Genomic DNA, 14,392 nt, shown 5'->3' with positions numbered 1-14,392 from the left:
CCTGGTTCGTGGCTCAGTCTCTGGGAGCTCCCTGGAGTCTCGGTTTGTTGAATTTGCTGGTCTTCCTACAGGGTCACTTTCCCTTGTACCCTTTTCAATCCTTCCGCTTAGTCAACCATAGGGGTTGACTTCAGTCCAATGGTTGGGTATAAGTATCTGTTTCTGTCTCAGTCAGCTGCTGGTAGGCCCTCTCAGAGGCAAGACATGCCAGGCTCCCTTCTGTAAGCACGTCATAGCATCAGTAATAGTGTCAGGCCTTGGTCCCCCTGCCCCCAGTGAGATGGATCTGAAGTAGGACCAGTCACTGGACCGCCTTTCCTTCAGCCTCTTCTTCATGTTTGTGCCTGCAGTTCTTTTAGACACAAATAATTCTGGGTCAGGAATTTTGACTGTGGGTTAGTAACCCTGTCCCTCTACTTTAGGCCCTATCTACTGGAGGTGGACTTTTCCAGTTCCCTTTCCCCAGTGTTGAGCATTTTGGCTAAGGTCACCTCCAATGAGTCCTGAAAGTGTCTCACCTCCCAGGTCTCTGGTATTTTCTAGAGCCCCCCCCCCCCCAGTCCCCAAGACTGCTTACTTTCATTCTCTTGACCCTATGGGCTTCTCTCCTGTTCCCTCCCCTATATCTGATCCTGTTCCCTCTCTCCTACCCAGGTCCCTACCTCCCTCTGCCTTCTGTGATTATTTCCTTCCCCCTTCTAAGTGGGACTGAAACATCCTCACTTGAGCATTTCTGCCTGTTATACCTCATAGGTTGTATCCTAGGGATTCTGTACTTATGGCCAATATCCACTTATCAGTGACTACATACCATATATGTCCTTTTGGGTCTGAGTTATCTCACTTAGGATGATATTTTCTAGGTCCATTCATTTGCCTGCAAAATTTATGATGTCCTAATTTTTAATAGATGAATAGTATTCCGTTGTGTAAATAAACCACATTTTCTGTCTCTATTCTTAGGTTGAGGGACATCTGGGTTGTTTCCAGTTTCTGGCTATTACAAATAAGGCTGCTATGAACACGGTGGAACATGTGTCCTTATGGTATGATGGGGCATCTTTTGGGGATATTCCCAAGAGTGGTATAGCTGGGTCTTCAAGTAGAACTATTTTCAATTTTCTGAGGAACTGCCAGATTGATTTCCAGAGTAGTTGTACCAGCTTGAAATCCCAAGAGAAAAGGAGGAGAGTTCTTCTTTCTACACATCCTTGCCAGCAAGTGCTGTCACTTGAGCTTTTGATCTTAGCCATTCTGATTGGTGTGAGGTGGAATCTCGGGGTCATTTTGATTTACATTTCTCTGCTTACTAAGGACTTTGAACATTTCTTTAAGTACTTGTCAGCCAATCGAGATTCTTCTGTTGTGGACACTTTGTTTAGCTCTGTACCCCATTTTTGGGGATTTCTGTAGGTTAACTTCTTGGGTTCTTTATATATTTTGGATATTAGCCCTCTGTCAGATGTAGTGTTAGTGAAGACATTTTTCCAGTCTGTAGGCTGCTGATTTGTCCTATGGATGGTGTCCTTTGCCTTAAAGAAGCTTCTCAGTTTCGTGAGATCCCATTTGTCAATTGTTGATCTGAGCCATTGGTGCTCTGTTCAGGAATTTCCCCACCTCCCCCACCCCACCCCAGTGACAATGAGTTCTAGGCTCTGTCTCACTTTCTCCTCTACAAGATTCAGTGTATCTGGTTTTATGTTGAGGTCCTTGACCCACCTGGACTTGAGCTTTATGCAAGGTGGAGCTTTGTGCAAGGTGATAAATATGGATCTATTTTAATGTCACCTCAGCCCTAAGAAGGAAATCATTACATAGGGAATTGACGTCTAAAATGAAAGAAAAAGAAAAAGAAATTTTCATTTGCAGTACTATATATAGAAGAACTGTTTTTCTCTTCGATAAATTTAGCTGCCATTCATTCAATTAAAAGTTGAGAAATTCATGAAGGAGAAAAGCTGTGTGTATTAATAGACTTTGTTCTAAGAGCCCCTTTGAAGGCTCTATTCTTAATTAAGCTTTTAGATTTTTTTTTTTACCCAATGGCATGGGTCCCAAAACTTAATGAAAAGTAGATTTAGGTTTCATAGGAATGAAAGAACACCTAGAACAAACTCCTTTTAGAATTAAATGCCAGAATATTACAAGACAGGACCCAGAAAATCACCTTTGCACATAAATGAGAATAGAAAATGAGTTCTTAGGAATTGACAGCAAAAATTTAAATATGTGAAACATACTTTAGAAGCCAATTAAGTGTAGGAATTTCTAAACTATATATGCATGTATAATATTTTGAGAATGAGGAGGCATTTATGTCATAAAGTACTGTTCTTTAAAAAAATCAATTAAAATTTTGTTACATATTATATGTATTTTGCCTGCATGCATGTTCCAGGTATCCATAGAGGCTGGAAAGGGTATAAGTTCCCCTGGGAACGAAGTTATAGACAGTTCTGAGCCACTCTGTAGATTCTGGGTATCAAACCTGGGTCCTCTGGTAGTACAACCAGTGCTCTCAACTGTTGAGCCATCTTTCTCTTGTCTCATAAGGTATGTTTCTAATTCAAATATATGTATTTTTCTACAGAAAACAGTAACATTCAAAGTCGATTTATCAAAACAAGGCTTTCAAAAAAAAAAAAAAAAAACCAAGGCTTTCAGTGATGAGTGATGGAGAGATGACTTATGGAGCAAACTGTTTGCTGTGGAAGAGTGAGACTTTTATTTCAGACCCCAGAACCCATAGAAGCCAGTTGGATGTGGCAGCCCACTTATTATGTCTTTGTGTGAGAGGTGGCTGTGTTCAATAAGAACTCCTGTCTCAAATAAGAATATAAGGTGAAGAGCAACTGAGGAAGACACCTGCTGTCAACCTCAGGCCTCAACATAAACATGTGTGTGCACATATGCGTGTACAAACACATATACACAGGAACATACATCCTCTCATCCATGCACACACACACACAACACACATACATACACCATGCACACCCATACCACACACACCACACACATGTGCATACATACCCCATTCTCATCCACACTGCATGCACATACACATGAACACACATACACCATGTACTTAAAAACCACACACACACAGGAACAGACACGCTACATATACATACATACTACATATAACATGTAAATGAATGTATACACATTACAAACACAAAATTTTTTTTTTATAAAAGGTTCTAATGTTTTCTGAGTAATCAATTTTTCTGTGGTCTCAAAGTATTAATAATAGTTGTGCTAGTTTGGGGCAATCATTTTATATGCTTGAAATATTAATATGGAGGCTTAATTTTTCAGTCTATCAACAGTATTACTTGAAGCAAGTCATTTAAACATACACACACACACACACACACACACTCACTCACACACACACATGCTATTTAATAGTGGTCCTGTTCACAGCTTCATAGTTGTACAAGATGAAGAATGGTAGAGCCTGCGGACACACATTGTACCATGGACATTGTCTCTTGCTGGAGAAGAGCAATAGTTTGTTCCAAGCAGTCTCCCATTTCAGTATAGACAGCTTTTGAGAATAATGATATTCTATAATATGAACTTAGTGATAATTTATTGATAAGTATTTTGTTACTAGTAATAAATCTAGGTATTTACATTTATTTTAATTTTTTTGTTTCAAATATTTATGAAGACACAAAAGTTACTTTGACAGAAAACCTCAGGCTTTCCTAAAAAGATTTCTGTGAATTTCACCTGACTCAGTACCAGTATTTTGAGATCAAGCCTCTTTGGGGCGTTATCTATCTTCAGTACAAAAAGATCTGGTTGGTGGAAAAACACTTTGTACAGTTAGAGGATCCAGGAAGAATCCTACAGCTTGTTCATGTTGTTACCCTGTTCTTTTTATTGTGATGAGTTATTAGAAGTCTAGCTTGATCATTTGTTAATAGTTTTACTAGTGAAAAACATGTTGGAAAAACAACCATTTATAAAATATATTTCAAGAAAAAGATCCACTAAAGTCCTTAGGATTTCATCTGTGCAAATTATGTATATGCCCTTATTATGTAATGACTCTTACATATTGTTTACATATAGAAATTTACACTTGCTAATTATACAAATCCAGTTTCTAAAACCCATTATGTTTTGAGATATCAAAGGTAAGAAATTCAATATATACTCTTTTGTAGAGTACAATTCATTCACTGACTACAAAGTAATTTTTATTTGTTATATTCATATTTTTCATATATTTTCCACCAAGGACTCAGTCTTTAAAATTTACTTGAGAGGTCTGGGCAGATTGGCTCAGTGGGTAGAGTCCTTGCTACACAAGCATGAAGACCTGAGTTTAGATCTCCAGCACTCAAAGAAAAAGCCAGGTGTTTATAATGCTTACTCTGGGAGGCAGAGCTAGGAGGACCCAGAGATTCTTGTCTAGCCAATCATTGACCTCCAGGTTCAGTAACAGACAGTGTCTCAAAAAAATAATAAACCTCACCATGGGGTAGTGGAAGATAATTTATGTTATCTTCTGGCCCCCACAAATGAGTGCACTTATTCACACATCACCCCACATAAGCACACATGGTCATACCATCTTTATATACAAATTTATTTGAAAGGATTTTGAATAAAGTTATAATATACATTATAAATATGTTTTGCTTTGTTAAATTGAATTTTATGTATAATTTTAAAAATGTCTTACCAGTACTACGTAGCTGATGAATAAATATAATCAGACTGAGGAAATGCATAGCGGTCATCTACCTAAGTATATCAGAAAGATATTTTTAAATTTAACTTTATTTCAATTTTATGCATATGCATGTCTTGTGTATGTCTGTGAAACCATGTGCATGCATGTTGCCAGTGGAGGCTAGAAGAGAGCATTAGATCCCTTGGAACTGGACTCACAGATGGTTGTGAGTTGCCATGAGTAGGTGCTGGGAATTGAACTAAGGTCCTCTAGAAGAGCATCTAGTGCTCTGATCTGCTGAGCCATCTCTCCAGTGTGACTCTGTACATTTTTTAACTACGAAAATCCCCATCTCCCCCAGGTCCACTTGTATTGCAATGTATAGTCTTTTTTAGGGCCATTTTTACATCTCGATTCCTCAAACAGTAGATTATAGGGTTGAGAAGGGGAACAATGGCAGTGTAGAGAACAGACACCACTTTGTTTGAATTGTAGGCATACATGAGCTTGGGACGGGCATATGTAAAAAGGGTTGTGGAGTAAAAAAGAGTTACAACTGTCAAATGAGAGGCGCAGGTGGAGAAGGCCTTTTGACGACCCTGACCTGATGGAATCTTGAGAATGGTGACAAGGATGATGGCATAAGATGTCACTACCACACAAAGAGGGACAGCAATGACCATGAGGGCTAAGAAGAAGTCTACTAGCTCAGCCTGGGAAGAGTCTTCACAGGAGACATTGAGGAGTGGAGAGATATCACAGAAGTAGTGATTGATATGTGGTGTGCCACAGTAGTGCAGTCGAGCTATGAAAACCATCTTAATCATGGCAGTCATGAGCCCACAGAGCCAGCATCCCCCAGACATTATTCCACAGAGCTTGTTGGTCATAATGACAGGGTATCGTAGTGGATTGCAAATGGCTACATAGCGATCAAAAGCCATGACAGCAAGGAGTATGTACTCAGTGCAAACAAAGGTCACAAAGAAGTAAAGTTGTGTCATGCAGCCATTGAACGAGATGCTCTTGTCCTTGCTGAGGAAGTCTACCAGCATCTTGGGACTGATAACAGTGACATACCACATCTCCAGGAAAGAGAGGTGGCTTAGAAAGAAATACATGGGCTTGTGCAGTTGCCCGTCACTGCGGATGGCCAGGATGATGAGAAGGTTCTCTACTAGTGTCAGCAGATAGGTTACCAAGAAGACAGAGAAGAGCAGAAACTGGAAGTCCGGTCGTGTTGAAAATCCAAGAAGAATAAAATGTGTTGTCACCGTCCAATTGTCTGCTTTCAGAACCTTGATGATCATGGCTGGCTGTGGGCATAGGCAAAATCAGTTCCTTCTGTGTCACAAGTACCATCTTGAGGTTGATTATAATGACCACCTGCCTCTAGCAATTCATGCTAACAAGAGCTTTCCTGATTTTATGTATTTGTGTCCTCTTGAATTATGAACTAAAACTCTTGAGCAGCAATTACCTATAGGGAGTCTGTATTTTGAGTTTTAAAATATTAGCTTAAGAGGTGTGACTTGTCCAGGTCACGGAGCAATAAACTAGAACGCCAGAGTTCAAGCACCATGCTTTTTCAGCATATCATTGCTGGGCATAGAGAAGTCCCTTTATACAACTCTTTCACTATCGTCAAAACATACCATATATCCCATGTAAGAGAAGGTAGGAGATTCAATTATTCACTAACTGTAATTTGTATAATGGGGTATTAGTTTCAGAACCCTACTTATCTGTAAAATAAACACAATTATATTTGTTTAACCTAAAAATATTACAAAGCAATATTTGTGCATACCCACAGGTTAATATCAAATAAAAACACTATGTAAACCACCTTCTCAGAGGATAAAATTGGATAAATAATTTGATGGACATTTCTTTCAATCCAATACACTATATAGCCATCTTGATGGGCAATATGACAAATATATGTTTAAACCCTGCCCTTGTTGTTGTCTATTTAGGCGAACATATTATATAAAATTTCAAAGTATTTGTTATTTTATTTCTGAGGTAAGCATCATAGGATGATATCCACATTTTGTAAACATCAAATGGGATTTAGCATTTAAGTACCCATAGGTGTTTACTGCTAATTTTCAAAGCTGCTGTTAAAATTAACACACATTCTTTTCTCTACAATTCCCGTCTCAAGGATATACTCCATCCTACCAATAATAAAACTGACAACTGAAATGGTGCAACTGTCAGTTATTTGTTAATAGAAAAGGAAGAAGAAATTGGACAGTTTTATGAATGTTAAAGTACTCATTGATTTGAGAGTGATATTACAAAAATCGTTCCTGTTAGTAGGGTTTCTTTTTTGGTACATAAGCCAAGCATGGCCCCTCTCTAGGATGGGCTGAGACTTCCTCCAGAACCTCTCAAAACAGAAGCAGTTCCTTTCTGGCCCTTTTACAATCTGTCCTTTTGTTTCTTTGTTTTCTCCAGAGCCATTCCTGTTCCTTATTTCTCAACATCAGTGTTTTTAAGGCATGAGTATAAAGAACAAATCAGAGGGCCATTTCCTAAAGAAATGGGCAGAGAGGAGAGGGGAGAGGGAGGGAGGGAGGGAGGGAGAGAGAGAGAGAGAGAGAGAGAGAGAGAGAGAGAGAGAGAGAGAGAGAGAGAGAGAGAGAGAGAGAACTGTCTGTCCTATCTATTTACTTCTTTTCATTTATACTGCAGATTAGGATAATAAAAACAGAAGATTGTATCCAATGATGATGCTTAGGGAGGAAAACAGATATATTATGATAAAAGAAAAAGAAACTGCTGAGTAAATTTAACAGTTGTTTTATGCTAGAATGCAATTTTTCTTTAATTAATTTTGCATTTACTCGTGTGTGTGTGTGTGTGTGTGTGTTGAAGTCACAGGAAAATTGACACGAGTTGCTTCTGTCTTTTATTATGTGGATTCTGCATATGGAACGCCACTCATCAGAGATTAGGTGGCAAGAATCTTTACCTGCTGAGCCATCTCATTTCCAGAATATAGGTTTATACACACATACATCCCCATGAATCATACAAAACAAATGGGACATTGATGACCACAGTCTAATATTCACTAGTAGAACTGTGGGAGCAGTAGGGACTATAAACGTGAGATTTAGGAGACTTCCTTAGATTTTTCTTCATCATTTTCATTTAATCTCTGAATTCAAGAATCAAACTTAAAATCATTTAGTTCAATTGCTTTTTGGTTTTCTTTCTCTACATCTCCATTCAAATAATTTCTTTTCTGCTAACAAGGGTTTGCATTGCTGTTTAGTGGGACGTGTTTTGGTCTATGCTAGTATGTTTCAACTTCCAGATCCATGTGATTGGGTCAGTTTCTGTATACATTTTTAAATTTTAGAAAATGACAGGTATACAATAGCTGATATGAGGCCCCTGACGCATATATAGCAGAGGACTTCCTGGTCTAACCCCAGTGAGAGAAGATACACCTAACTCTCAAGAGACTTGAGGCCCCATGGAATGAGGAGGTCTGGTGAGATGGAGGTGTGGTGGAAAGAGAACATCCTCTTGGACACTGGGGTGGGGGTGGGGGAGGAACAGGAATGGGATGAGGAACAGTCAGAGGGTAGACCAGAGGAAGATAATGAGTAGACTGTAAAAAAATTAAAATAATAATAATTTTAAAATGACAGGTGAGTAATTGTTCCCTGATGTCTTATTCTCCAGGCATTTCCCACTGCCTCTAAATAATCATAACAGACAATGCAGTCCTAAGCCGGCTCTAGGATATCACACAACCTTTCAGGAGCTTCACAATGAACACAGCCATTTTTAGATATGTAACTCAAAAGTTGTATGAATATAGAAGAAGATGGAAGCAAAAGCATTGGATTTGATTTGAAGAGTAAGTCAATAAGCACAAAGGGAGTGTTTTCATTGAAACCATGTATTCCTCAGTTCTTCCTCTTTGTCACCCAGCAGAAATACAAATGTCCAGACTAATGTTCAGAACCACAGATAAATTAACATAAAACACATGGAAAAATAAACAAAAGAGAGTATCAGACAGTATATCAGAACATCTGTCTGAACCATTTCATCCTTATGCCCCGAGTCTTCTTAGCTTTGAGATCTTTAGTAGTTGAGAAAAACTAATAATTAGAAGTACACTATGGTCACATTGAAACCCTAATGTATCATAGTAAATATAGGTATAAACTATGGAATTAAACTATAATATAGGAATATAAATAATTGTTGTATTTTGATAAGCAAGAAAATGAACTGAGAGAATATTTTACCAAAGATATACACAATGTAAATATACTAAGGAGGTGAGGGTCCTAATCTCCAGGGCTGGCTTGTTTGAATCACATTCTACCAGCTTCTAAGACTATCTAGAGCCTTACTGGCAGGCAGGAGAGAGACTGTGGCTTTCTTACTGAATAGCCTCTCCTCCAGAGGGTGTTCTCCAGCAAACAAGTCCTGTGAAGGTTGTGTCCAATGCATGGGGGCATCACTCTGCACTTCTGAAAGCACATTGATATCATTCCCAGAGAACTCCACAGTCAGGGACTTAGCAGGAACATACGCCACACTTACCAATTGATCTAGAAAATGTTCAATAGTTATCTCATGGTCACACTGCTAGTTGCTTAGTAGCTTCAGTGACAGAATTGAGATTAAGTAATCAGATTCCAATTTTATTGCCAATTGCTTTTCTTTTTGGATATGTAAGTGGGGCACATATAAACATATATGATGTGTGTGTGAGAGAGAGGGAGAAAGAGGGAGGGAGGGAGGGAGGGAGGGAGGGAGGGAGGGAAGGAGGGAGGGAGGGAGGAGACAGGGAAGGAGAGAGAGAATTAGAGAGAGGGAGGGAGGAGACAGAGGGAGGGAGAGAGAGAATGAGAGAGAGGGAGGGAGGGAGAAGACAGAGGGATGGAGAGAGAGAGAGAGAGAGAGAGAGAGAGAGAGAGAGAGAGAGAGAGAGAGACTCAAGCTCTCTGCCTTAGGCTCCCTGCTTTAGCCTCTGAAGTGCTGTTGTCTTGGGTGTTTATGACCAACTCACTGTCTTTCTATGGCTTGAGATTGAACCTTAAGTTTTTATCTTTAGTTTCAGTATAGCTCTATATGAGATAAAAATTTAAGAAGTAATTAAATAAAGGGCTGAAATGAGAGTAATGAGCTAGAAAAAAATCCTGAATAATAATACCATAAAATCAATGATACTTCAGTTCAGGATTTTTTTTAAACAGATAAGATGATTTAGGATATTACAGTGTTTTTCCTAAAGTTAAATGGCTATATGTTGCCAGAGTAGCTATTTATTAATAATTACGTGCCAGTTCCTAGTAATCTTCAATCTTGGTTATCTTACATACTTAATTTAATTAAATTAATTGTACAATACAATGCAGGTTCTATGGACAAATCACCTTAGATTTCTGCTTTATTTCAACAGAATTATAAAAGCTAATGTGACTCTTCCAAGAATCATCTTTTCTTAAAAAAAAAAAAACGTGTTCCTCAAGCTTTTACAGTTTTAAGTCTATTGCATACTTATGAATATAGGTGTGTGTATGCACGCGCACGCACATGCACACACAGAGGGGCACACATAGTTAAAGAAGTAGAAGGGATGTTAAATATTAGCAACACTAGGTTTGGTAACTGCAGGGAATCAGATAGTTTAAAGATTTAAATATCTTTCAAATTTATGACTCAATGCACTGACCAATGTTTCTACCCATGCTAGAAGGGATGGAAGGTTTGGTATCTAAAACAGTACCACCACTCAAAAACGAGTATGTGGTTGGAGATCATAGTCTTTTTCTTCAGATCACAGAAATTCCACATTTATGACTCCATGATCTGGGTCCTGGAGTTGCATAGGATGCTGTTTTTCCTTCAGCAAAGCACTAGTTTGCTTTCCAAAATCAGAATCATGCCTATCTAACATTCAACTGCACCACCACACCTGGTCAGCAGATGACACCTTCCAATTTCCAAATATAGTTAGTATTTTTATAGTCTTAGGTCATTTTGCCTGTGATCATTCTTCCATGATCCCTAGGACATTTCATGTGAGTAAGACCAGAATGCTTTGGAAAGTACTTGTACGGATTAAGGCTTGATTTTTATCTTGAAGACAGGGTAAGGAATAATACCTGCCTTGAGCCTTCCACTAGTAAACAGGAGAGGCTCTGCCTCTGATTTCCCAGAAGAGAGGTGGCAATGGTCCGCCTCCACAGGTAATTAATGAGAAAACCAGGACTATAATGGGCTTGGAAAGAGATCTGCTTTGTTGTTTGCGAGCAAATGATGGCCAGATAAGAAATTTTATTTGGGCAAAATTCTTGAGCTAGCAACTATATTAAAAATTCTACATGAGTTCTGTGAAACCGTAGATCAGAAAGTCTCTAGAGTGGGAATAACTAGTGAGAGATGTGACAGATAATCTTCTATGCTCAGTCTAGTTTTTCACCAGCTCCCATAGGAAAGTGAGAGTAATGTATGTTAGTTGGAGACAGACCTATCTGTCTTGGGTATTAAATGGCCAGACATTTTTAAGTGGAAGCAAAACATCCTTGTTCCTCCAAATCAGTTTTAGGGGATACAATTTCAGTCTAGCTTCCCCTTCAGAGGATTCTTAGCAACAACTATCTATGGTTTAGGGCTTTAGTAAAGCAGTTCCTGCGTTTGATTCAGGACAGAATAACTACCTGTAATATGGTGATCTCCTTTGATTTTTTTTTTCTGACTTAGGCTTCAAAACTATAGAGGGATATATGCATATCCAACACTCCTGATCCACTATAGCCTTTGTAACTTTTCAACACTATAACGTATGTTTGCAATAATTATTTTCTCTAGAGGGGAAGGTGGCTAGATTCTATTGATGTCACTTTGAGTCCCATTGATCTATAGCATATCCTAGAGCTTCTAGTTGAATATAAATGTGACTACATGATGCATTTTGAATAATCAATACGATGGAAAGGCAGACTTTCCTTCTACCTCCCCAGTACTATGAATAACAGTTAAATAATTATTTTCTAAGAAGTTCAGTAGCTGGCCTCTTACTTAGTAGCTGATGTCCTTACTTAACATACAAAGCATGCGCAAATACTCACACCTCTAGTATTCTTCATACATGTATTCACCCTGGTGCTGCCACACGTTGTTCTTCCTCCACTCCCTCCGAAGAAGGGAGGCTCTCACAGCTACAGACTTGGATTCTTACTTTGCTAATTACTGGGTTTAGGTGATACAACACAGAGATCCCTAGTAGAGCAGGTGACATGGTGGTTGGCAGAGCCTTGTGCCCATTTTGCCTAGAGTGGTTTCCCACAGGAAAACTTTAAAGCAACAGAAGCTTTAATGCCACCCAACAGCTCTGAGTCCCTCACATTTTTAATAAGGCTTGACACAGCTGCTAAAGAGATCTCTGTTTCATCGCTCTCTACATGTGTGACGTTTCCTCCTTACCATGTTGTAACACTACTCATCAAAGGCTTAAACAAAACAAACCAACCTTTAAAATAAATGAAATAAAAATTCGGATCAATTTAAGAAAAGCGATCTTCAGTTATTTCCTGTTTCTCTTCAAGAAAATAACTAAAATCTGACCAAATTATCCTTTTGAAAATATGATTTTTTTTAACTGACCGTTTTTCTGGGGATGTAACTCTTTTCCTACCCTGTTTAAGGATCTTCAGACTGTGCTGAGAAATGAGAAGAAATCATGTAGACAGGAAGGAAGATACTGTTCACAGCCGAGATAATTGCCCAAAGCTGTTCATTTATGAGCTAGAAGCAAGGACTGAATGGAGCTTTTTGTGCACCACCTTTTTTTCTCCAAGCTACTGGATGAGCAGAAACAAGCTCCCTCCTACCCACAGGGGACTTCTCAAGGACAGAGTCTTAAGAAAAGTATTTGGTCCTACCAGAGCCCAAGAACATCCTGGGGGAATATTAGAGAAAAACCTAAGTGAGACTTCAGGCCACAAGAGGGACCTCAGAGTGGAGGTTCATGGCTTTGTCTTTCCAAGCAGACTCCAGGGATAAAGAAGGTGGAAATAAAATTGTGTGTGTGTGTGTGTGTGTGTGTGTGTGTGCGCACACACACATGCGCTCTCGTGTACTTCTCTTTCTGTAAACAGATTGAAAAATAATAAGGTCTTACAAGGACAGATGATTATAATGCAAGCCATTTAGAAAAGTATGACATGTATTTGTTCTTATTTGGGGATTTAGATGTATGAGCATATATAAATTTTCCAACATCCAACACTCAAATATACTTAACAATTGTTACCTCTATACATGGCTATGTCTCTTATGCATTAGTTATATATATATATGAATCTCACATTCAGATGGAATCTTTGTTTACAAAAAGAAATCATGAGAATTTTCTGTCCTTTCGTTTCAAGATAGTTTCAGGAACTCTCTGGTACGAATTTGGAAGTGTGTTCAGATACAAGTGGTGTTTTAGAGGTTCATACACCTATAGCCCCTATAGACTCAAGGGGACCTAGTCTAAGAGTCAGAGTCACAGCAGAACATGAGCTAGAATGTGCCATCCACAATGAAGGATCTCAAGCAGTGGAGGAGGCTGCACTTCTCTGGAGATGAGAAAGACGAGGGGGCAGTCAAGAGAGGATAATCTCTTCAAATATAAAGCTAAACTCTATTTTAAAAGAATAGGAATTCATTTAAAATTAATAAAAGTCCCAGATTACAAAGATAATCTCAGATGTCTAGGAATGACTAGCAGTTATGCACCTTTATTGCCATAATTTCTTGGGAAAAAAGTTCCTAGAACTAGGTATTTGACAGAGGGAAGTGGGGGGAGGGGGAGAGAACTCCATCTTTTATTCTCTTCTGTCACTGAAAATTTAAGTATTAAACCGACAACTCACTAATATGTATATCTGACATTTGAGTTCAGTGAGGCAATTTACAGTACTTGTAACAAGTCTGGATGAGGCTAAATATTTATTCTGGATGAATGTTCCCTCAGATATGATACGAAAGACCAGAGTAAATTTTAAATGACTGGGTTAACATTAAAAGACTCATTACTTTCATTGTATTAGTATTTGATAACTTCTCAAATTGTACATTATCTATTTTCTCTCTAAGTTATACTTTTGAAGCAGGCATGTCTGCTCTTTCTGTAGAAAATAAAAAAAACACATAATCCATGCTTTTTATGTAATTTTTCTTCATTTTTTTTAGTTTAAGTGGGGTGTATTAAAAATATCTTTTCTAATTTTTTTATTTTTTTAAATTTATTCTTCTTTTACAGATTATATCCCGATGCACTTTCCCCTTCCTCCCCACATCCACTCCTCAGTAAAGTTCTTTCATAATCAATTGTGTTGAAAGTTATTACTACTTTAAAAGAGAAACTTCCTGGACTATGCACTATTTCTCTCTGTTGTGCTTCATTATTTCTATTTTGTCTCCAGTCAATTTTCCTCAGTCCACACTCATAGCAAAACGAAATATATCAAATGCAGTAAAAGAAAAACAAAGTGCCATAAAGTGCCAAAGTGCCGTAAAGTGAAATTAAATAATTTCAGCAGTAGCCACTGGAACAACAAGCACAGTATCTGATGAAAGCCACACATGCTTCTGCCTGCCTAGGGAATTACAGACATAGACAGTGCTCATCACATCTGCCAGGATAGCAAAGCTAAATTTCATTTG

The 14,392-nt window shown here is 38.4% G+C and overlaps 1 protein-coding gene across 3 annotated transcripts; it reads right to left on the bottom strand.

Annotated features, from left to right (window-relative positions):
- Window positions 1-3,711: 3,711 nt before the first annotated feature.
- Window positions 3,712-12,559, bottom strand: Or6y1 (olfactory receptor family 6 subfamily Y member 1). 3 transcript variants are annotated; one of them, XM_076913775.1, is made up of 2 exons: window positions 12,375-12,559; window positions 3,712-6,009 (listed from the first exon to the last, which is right to left on the bottom strand). In XM_076913775.1, exon 2 carries the CDS (start codon window positions 6,001-6,003, stop codon window positions 5,026-5,028), a length of 978 nt encoding a protein of 325 aa, XP_076769890.1. In that variant the 5' UTR covers window positions 6,004-6,009; window positions 12,375-12,559; the 3' UTR covers window positions 3,712-5,025. The 3 variants fall into 3 exon arrangements, with proteins under 3 accessions (XP_076769890.1, XP_076769888.1, XP_076769889.1); XM_076913773.1 differs by lacking the exon at window positions 12,375-12,559 and adding an exon at window positions 11,809-12,337; XM_076913774.1 differs by having other exon boundaries at window positions 3,713-6,009; window positions 12,344-12,557.
- Window positions 12,560-14,392: the final 1,833 nt, after the last annotated feature.

This window comes from Arvicanthis niloticus, chromosome 16 (genome assembly GCF_011762505.2).
Source record: "Arvicanthis niloticus isolate mArvNil1 chromosome 16, mArvNil1.pat.X, whole genome shotgun sequence".
NCBI classification, from domain to species: domain Eukaryota; kingdom Metazoa; phylum Chordata; class Mammalia; order Rodentia; family Muridae; genus Arvicanthis; species Arvicanthis niloticus.
Note: the sequence above shows the minus strand (reverse complement) of the source record. Positions and strands in the feature narration are given on the sequence as shown.